At 71.1% G+C, this 6,915-nt stretch overlaps 2 protein-coding genes across 2 annotated transcripts; both read right to left on the reverse strand.

Annotated features, from left to right (window-relative positions):
* Positions 1-953: 953 nt before the first annotated feature.
* Positions 954-3,418, reverse strand: JOSD2 (Josephin domain containing 2). The gene is made up of 5 exons (XM_040978329.1): positions 3,272-3,418; positions 2,511-2,673; positions 1,673-1,798; positions 1,242-1,436; positions 954-1,159 (listed from the first exon to the last, which is right to left on the reverse strand). The coding sequence occupies exons 2-5, from the start codon at positions 2,654-2,656 to the stop codon at positions 1,060-1,062; spliced, it is 567 nt and encodes a 188-aa protein (XP_040834263.1). The 5' UTR covers positions 2,657-2,673; positions 3,272-3,418; the 3' UTR covers positions 954-1,059.
* Positions 3,419-4,043: 625 nt separating this feature from the next.
* Positions 4,044-5,937, reverse strand: ASPDH (aspartate dehydrogenase domain containing). The gene is made up of 7 exons (XM_040978330.1): positions 5,719-5,937; positions 5,461-5,605; positions 5,250-5,334; positions 5,029-5,178; positions 4,723-4,943; positions 4,423-4,577; positions 4,044-4,087 (listed from the first exon to the last, which is right to left on the reverse strand). Exons 1-7 carry the CDS (start codon positions 5,771-5,773, stop codon positions 4,044-4,046), a joined length of 855 nt encoding a protein of 284 aa, XP_040834264.1. The 5' UTR covers positions 5,774-5,937.
* Positions 5,938-6,915: the final 978 nt, after the last annotated feature.

Raw genomic sequence — 6,915 nt, forward strand, 5'->3', positions numbered from 1 at the left:
GGGGGAGGGGCTGGCAGGAAGAGGGGTGCAGCTCCACCCCGGGTCCGTGTCCTCCCCCGGTGTCCGTGGGGCGGCCTCTCCTGCCTCTCCCTGCGCTGCTGGTCTCCTGGGTCCCCCACACCTGAAGTGGGGGACAGTGGGGGCCTCAGGGTGGGCCCCCGTCCCCAGCCAGGTCACCACTGCCCACATGTCCAGCTTGCGCCCCTCCCTCTGTCCTCAGTGCTGCGGCCCCCAGACCCATCTGTGTTTGGGGGGATCCCTGGCTCACAGCAGATCCCCGGAAGTGCTGCCTCCCCCTCTCAGCCCGCTGCCCTCAGCTCACCTGGTGCTCCCAGCTTAGACCCCCAACCCTCCCAGTCTGCTCTGCCCCCCACAACAGCCCTGGACCCCGTGGCCTGCGTCCCCCGGCCCTGTACCCTGTGGCCTGCGTCCCCCGGCCCTGTACCCCGTGGCCTGCGTCCCCCCGGCCCTGTACCCCGTGGCCTGCGTCCCCCCTCCACCCTTGGCATTCCTCCATTCCTCTGTTACCAGGAGACCCTCCTGAGGCTGGCACCTCGGCCTGGGAGCCTGGTGTGTCTCCATGGTTACCTGGGAGCTGGGGCCAGGGTCGGCCAGGCCTCAGCTTGCACGCTCCCCGCCAGCGTTTCAGGCGTGCTCAGCGCGGCCCCGGGGCCCTTGCACCTGGAGCACCCTCCCCTCCTTCAGGGCGGCTGGGCCGGCCATCTGTGAGTGCCGGCTCACGTGAGCCCCTCTCCCTGGAGACCCTCCTTCCCCGGCTTCCGCCTACCTGACAATCAGCGGACCCGGAAGTGGGGGAATAAACTCTTACCCCCACCGACTGCACCCTAGGGAGAAGGGTGTGTGGGGGGAGCAGAGGGCGGTGACAGCACCAAGGGTGACTTTGGGGTGCAAGGCTCGGCGCGACGCAGGCCAGGCCAGCAGCAAATCTCACATTTATTGAGGCAGCATCGGCTTGGGGGCGGGGAAAGGGGTCGGGCCTCCCCAGGGTGCGCGGGCCCTCCCTGGCACTTGGCGGCTGTGGGTGCACGGCAGGCGCGGTCAGCCGGTCCGCAGCCAGCAGCCCTTCTCCTCCACCTCCTTGGTCACCACCAGCAGCACCTCGCACAGGCCCCGGGCCAGCGAGGCTTCCAGAAAGGCCCTGGGGAGGGAGCGGGGCGCTGGCTGAGGCCCAGGCACCCTGGAGGGCAGCACCCTGCTCCCGGGACGGCAGCCCGGCTCACCTGACGCCGTCCTCGTCCCCCAGGGCCTGGGGCGCCCGCAGCTTCGAGTCCAGGTTGTAGTAGATGCCGTCCACCTGGCGCAGTGCCACCCAGTGGCGCCGGCGCAGCGGCAGCGTCAGCAGCCCCAGAGAGACGGGCGAGGGCAGGTTCAGGATGAGGCCCAGCACCTGGGGCAGGGCCAGCTGGGCCAGCGGCCTGTGGACGGCAGGGGCTCAGCGGACGGCCCGCCACCCGCGCAGCCCCCGCCACCCGGGCCCCCCTGGCCGCCTGGCCAGTGTCCACCACACGCTGCCCACCCGGCCGGCCCGACCGCCTCTCCCGCTCCTTGCCCGTCCGACGCCCTCCCGGCGCCAGCGGCCAGCTCGGCCAGGCCCGTGTCCCCGCGCACCAGCCCCTCCTGCCCTCCCGTCCGAGCCCACGCGTGCGCCTACCGCCTCCTGTCCCACCACACGGCGGCCAGGCCCAGGCCCTGCAGGGCAGCCATGATGACGTTGACGTCATAGTTGCCAGTGCCCAGGAGGCTGCGGTGCGGGTTCAGCCGGGAGTCCGGGGCCAGCCTGCGGAGAGGAGTGCCCAAGTTGGGGACCCCGGAGAGAGCCCCCTCTTCCAGCCCCAACACACCCGCCTTGCCTCATCTTCATCTTGCCCCTGTCCCCCCCAGGCTGCACTGCCCTCCCCTGACCCCTTGACCTCCCCCAGGCTGCACTGCCCTCCCCTGACCCCTTGACCTCCCCCAGGCTGCACTGCCCTCCCTGTCCCTGCCACCCAGGCTACACTGCCCTGTCCCCTGCCCTCTGTCCCCCTAGGCTGCACTGCCCTCCCTGGCCTCCTGTTCTAAAACCCCTGCTCACCACCATTCCCCACCCCTGTCCTTCGGGAAACATCTAGGGTGGCGCTTCCTGAGGGATGTCTGCTGCCCTAACCCTCCCCCAAGTCCTTCTGCGCACCCAGCGCCCACGCCTGTCGGCCTGAGCTAGCTGGGGCTCTGTGTGAACACCCTCGGCCTTGTCCCCTGGGGGGCACGCGGGGAGGGGACAGCCTCAGGCCTCCAGCCGGGTGCTGCCGTGTGCAGGAGGGGAGCGGGACGGAGCGGGACGGGGCGTGCCGGGTGCACAGAGCCCCAGGACTATGTGAAAGAGCTGGGAGGACTCAGGACAGACAGCAGGTGGCTGGAGTGACAAGGGTGTGTCTGCAGTCCGGAGGAGTGTGTGTGTGGGAGTGTGCTGTGGGGAGGGTCCCTCCGGGTCCCGCTGGCCTCGGAGCGGTCACCTCTTGCAGATGTCATCCGCAGCCTCCTGGCTGAAGAGCTGCTGCTGCAGCACGTTGTTGAGTGCGTGCACGGCGCAGAGCTCCAGGCGCTGGCGCTCGTGGTACACGGCAGGCGGGCTCGGCCCAGCTCCGGGCGCCTGGGACATGCCGTCCTGGGCTCCTCCTGGGGGCCAGCAGTGGGGAGACAGATGTCAGGGGAGACGGGCGTGAGGGGTGATGGCCTCTGGGGCTGCTCGTGCAACTGGGTGGGGTCAGCTGGGAGGACCTGGGCCCTAGCCTGCTCACAGTGACCCCCGAGCCCTGCTCACAGTGACCCCCGATTCCACCCTGAGAGGACCTGGGCCCCAGGCCTGCTCACAGTGACCCCCGAGCCCTGCTCACGGTGACCCCCGATTCCACCCTGAGAGGACCTGGGCCCCAGGCCTGCTCACAGTGACCCCCGAGCCCACCCCTGTCAAGCCAAAGGCTCCCTGTCATCCTGGCTGCCCGACCCTATCCCTGGTTACTTAGCAACAGAGGACCCCTCCACTAAGCAACCAATTCTGCTGATCACGTAGCAGCAGAGAAGACCTCCTCCCCCGTTTCTAGGTAACGAGGGTGTCTTCTGGTTGCCTAGCAACATAAGACTCCCCTGGCCCGCCATTTCACCTGGTTCCCTCCTCTGGTCACTTGGCAACCGGGCCCCCTCCCCAGTCTCTAAGCGACTCTGTCCCTATGACCGAGCAACCGGAGCCCTCCCCGAGGCGTCCCGCGCCCCTCACCCCGCCTGCTTCGCGGTTCCCGGGACCAGGGCCTCCCGCATCCCCCTGGGCGGCGGCGCGGAGCTCGGAGCGCAGGCCGAACAGCTCCGCCGTGACGGGACTACAGCTCCCAGCGACGCCGGCGCTGCCGGACTACGACTCCCGGCGGCCCCCGCGGGACGCTCATATCCGGAAGTCCGCCGTCGGCCCCAGACAGCGCGCGGCCCCACTTCCGCGTAGGTCCGGGCCATCACTCCGGAAGTGCTCATTTACAACCACGCCCCATGGCGCTCGGAAGATCCCGCGGTCGGGTCTCGCGAGAGCTTCCACGCCCGCCTCGCCCTAGTGTGTGCCCGCCCGCCACGATGACGTCATGCGCGGTGTCCGGGCGTGACGTCACAGAAGGGAATCCTGGGACGTGAGAGGCCCAGCGAGGCCGGGAGGGAGGATCTTTACTGAGACAGGAGAGGAATCCTGGGAGAGCCGGGCCGGGCGGGATCTGTGGGTGGGGCGGGGCCTGTGCGGGAAGGGGCGTGGCCAGCCTGGGGTGGTGCTGGCCGGGAGGGGCGTGGCCGGCCGGGGCGGTGCTGACAGAGAGGGCAGGGCCTTGCGGGAGAGGCGTGTCCTGCCCGAGGGGCGGGCCGGGGCATGTGCGGGAGGGGCGTGGCTGACCGGGAGGGCGGGGCCTGTATGGGAGGGGCGTGTTCTGCCGGAGGGGCGGGGCCTGTATGGGAGGGGCGTGTTCTGCCGGAGGGGCGGGGCCGGGACCCTGGGACCGCGAGGCCGGAGCGTCTCAGCAGAGATGGATTCCGGGTCGGGAGGGCAGCTGGCTGCATCCTGCGGGGGGACGAGAGGGCAGGCCGGGCTGGAGGAGCTGCACCCCGAGAAGGGGACGGCGACTGGCCACGCGGTTGCAGGGCGGAGGGCGGAGGGCGCAAGGCGGAGGGTGCAGGGCAGAGCGCAGGGCTCAGGGTGCAGGGCAGAGGGTGCAGGGCGGAGGGCGGAGGGCACAGAGTGGAGGGTGCAGGGCGGAGAGCGCAGGGCTCAGGGGGCAGGGTGGAGGGTGGAGGGCGGATGGCTCAGGGTGGAGGGCGAAGGGCACAGGGCTCAGGGTGGAGGGCGGAGGGCACAGGGTGCAGGGCAGAGGGCGCAGTGCGGAGGGGCGCCCGCACCCCGGAGGCTGCGCCAGAAGGCGGCTATGGTTGCGGAGCCCGTGACGGCGCCCGGCTCGGCGGGGTTCTCCCTGCGCGTGTGCACGGCGAAGCGGCGGCCGGTGGGGCCCGGGGGCCCGCGCAGCTCCACGTCCACCACGTGCCTGTCGGCGAGGCTGCGAGACGCAGCCGGGTGGTCAGCCGGGCCTCGCGCAGCCCCATGCCCCGTGCAGCCCCCCGCCCCGTGCAGCCCCGTGCAGCCCCCCGCCCCGTGCAGCCCCCCGCCCCATGCAGCTCCGTGCAGCCCCCCGCCCCGCGCACCTGAGGTCGGCCACCAGCACACCGGTCACGCCGTCGAAGCCCAGGCTGGGGGCGGCCAGCGCCGCGGCCGCCATGGTGTTGGAGTTGCGAGGGGCGAAAGGGCACAGGCCCCGGACCGGGCCTTCGTAGAGCACCGTGCGAGGCCCGGCGGTCTGGACGGCGGCCAGCGGCCCCTCCAGCCGGAAGGCGTCCGGGTGTGTGGCCATGGTGACGCGCAGGCTCTGGGAGCAGGCGCCGCGGTCAGGGGCCCCGGGGTCTCGTCCTCCCAGTCCCCCACCCGGCCCTGGGCAGCCAGGGGCCCCTCACCTGGAGGCCCCCGCCTGCGTCCAGGCGCATGATGTCCTCGCATCCCCACAGGGCCCCCCGGGCCACGAACACGGCATGCTCCCAGCGCCGGGCGGCCTCCAGGAGCTGCTGCTCCGTGCTCCGGTCGGCCAGGGCCGAGGGCGAGCCCACCTGCGGAGGGCGCTGGTCAGGGCCGAGAGGCCGCTCGGGACGGGCTGGGGGACCCGAGAGGTGGTGCTCACCAGGAGATTGGCGTGGCGCAGGATCTGGGGCCCCCAGTCCTGGATTATTTTGGGGTGGGCCACTTCTACCACGAGGTCAGGATGTCTGGGAGAGGGACAGAGCGGCCAGGGCCTGGCCCCTTGTGCCTTTGGGTCTGTCACCCCTAGCAAGGGGGAGGGACTGGCCTGAGGTCACAGGGCTCCCGCCCCCCATGCCCAGCCTCCCCCCAACCTTTCCTCAAGGGCGGCCAGGTCTGGGAGTTGGAGGGCAGGTGGCACGTGCCCCGCCATGCGTCCTGGGTCCCGATTCCAGACAAAAACGAGTTCTAGGCCCAGCTCGGGGCCCTGAGTCAGCAGGTTAGAGACGAGGGATTGTCCTGGGGAGGGAGACAGGTGGTCAGGAGAGCCAGGGAGTGGGGTCGGCAGCCACGGGCACTCCCAGGGACAGGGCTGGTGTGGGTGGAAGCCGCCACCGTCACTGGGGACTCACCGAGGCAGCCGTAGCCCACCACGCCTATCCTCCGTGAAACCACGTTTGGTGCCATGTCCTGGAGTCCCCTGAGCTCCGACTGACCGCAGCTGGGCCTTGTGCCGGCCTTTTGGACCTTGCACCCTTGGGCCTCTCGAACCTCCCCTTGCACAGCAGAGCGGGGCAGATGGGGGTGAGACGCCTCCCATTCTCTCTCCTCCGGGGGCAGAGGGCCCTGTGAGGGTGACCTGGGGTCCAGGGCCCTGCAAGGCTGCCCCCAACCCACACCGCCCTGTGCCTTGCAATGCACCCTGCCAGTTCTCTGAAGTGGAAATTTCCACTGCAGTCCCCTGCCCCCTTTCTGGCCAGGTTGCCATGGAAACTGCATCCTGGTGGGGGTGAGGAGGGGAGCCGGACGGGACTCCGGGCCCTCAGCTGGTCAGGCCGCAGATCTGCCTGTCCTCCTGCAGGGGAGGCCCGGTCCAGCCCGCGTCTCCCCAAGGACGACAGGGACTCCGGCGTCCCAGCTCTGCCGGGGCCGGCCCCTCCCCCAGGCCCCATCCTGCAGGTCACCTTGACTTGGTGCAGCCCATTCTCCCCGCGCACAGCACACACCCCTTCCCCCTTCCCCGCCTGCCCGGGCCAGGGAGTCCCCGAGTGCCCCCGGCCGCCCGCGGGCCTGGCACCGGAAATGGAGGAGGCTGCGGCAGCGGCTCCCTGCCCCCAGCCGCCACCTGGTCCTCGCCGCAGTGTTTCCATGGCAACCAGGATGGGCGCTGGAAGGAGCCTGGCGCGCGGTGTGGGCAGGCGGGCCAGGGTCCCCAGGACGGCGGCTCGGGGGTAAAGCACACAGCATGGACCTGCCCAGCCCCGCGTGCCCACGTGCGGGGGGTGGGTGGCCTTCCCCAAGTCCCTGCCTCTGTCACTCTGCAGCCTCCCCGATGACGCCCCGCGGCCCCAGCGCCCTCCCTGCAGCCAAGGGCGGCCCTGCGGGCAGCGGAGCTGGGAGGGTCACCGGGGAGGGCGCCACCCACGGTGGCCCTGGGGACCACCGCAGACCCCGTCCTGCCGGGTGGGTGGGTGGGCCTGGGGCAGGCGCTCACCGGGGAGCCGGCCGCCCCGCAGCGGTTTCAGGGTGCCGGCCCGGTCTCCCCTCCGCTCCCCACCTGCATTCTTTGGGGGTTGTTTGTGCTTTCATGACCAAAAAAGATTTTAAAC

This window comes from Ochotona curzoniae, unplaced genomic scaffold (genome assembly GCF_017591425.1).
Source record: "Ochotona curzoniae isolate NIBS_2020 unplaced genomic scaffold, NIBS_Ocur_1.0 contig_2861, whole genome shotgun sequence".
In the NCBI taxonomy this organism is placed as follows: domain Eukaryota; kingdom Metazoa; phylum Chordata; class Mammalia; order Lagomorpha; family Ochotonidae; genus Ochotona; species Ochotona curzoniae.

Coding starts and splice junctions, on each gene's coding strand:
- JOSD2 (XM_040978329.1), bottom strand. CDS start 2,656: ATGTCCCAGGCGCCCGGAGCTGGGCCGAGCCCGCCTGCCGTGTACCAC. Junction 1,799..2,510: donor GCGGATGACATCTGCAAGAG/GTGACCGCTCCG, acceptor TCCTCTCCGCAG/GCTGGCCCCGGACTCCCGGC. Junction 1,437..1,672: donor GTGTGGTGGGACAGGAGGCG/GTAGGCGCACGC, acceptor TGCCGTCCACAG/GCCGCTGGCCCAGCTGGCCC.
- ASPDH (XM_040978330.1), bottom strand. CDS start 5,773: ATGGCACCAAACGTGGTTTCACGGAGGATAGGCGTGGTGGGCTACGGC. Junction 5,606..5,718: donor GGTGGGCTACGGCTGCCTCG/GTGAGTCCCCAG, acceptor CTCCCTCCCCAG/GACAATCCCTCGTCTCTAAC. Junction 4,088..4,422: donor CTTCTGGCGCAGCCTCCGGG/GTGCGGGCGCCC, acceptor GTCCCCCCGCAG/GATGCAGCCAGCTGCCCTCC.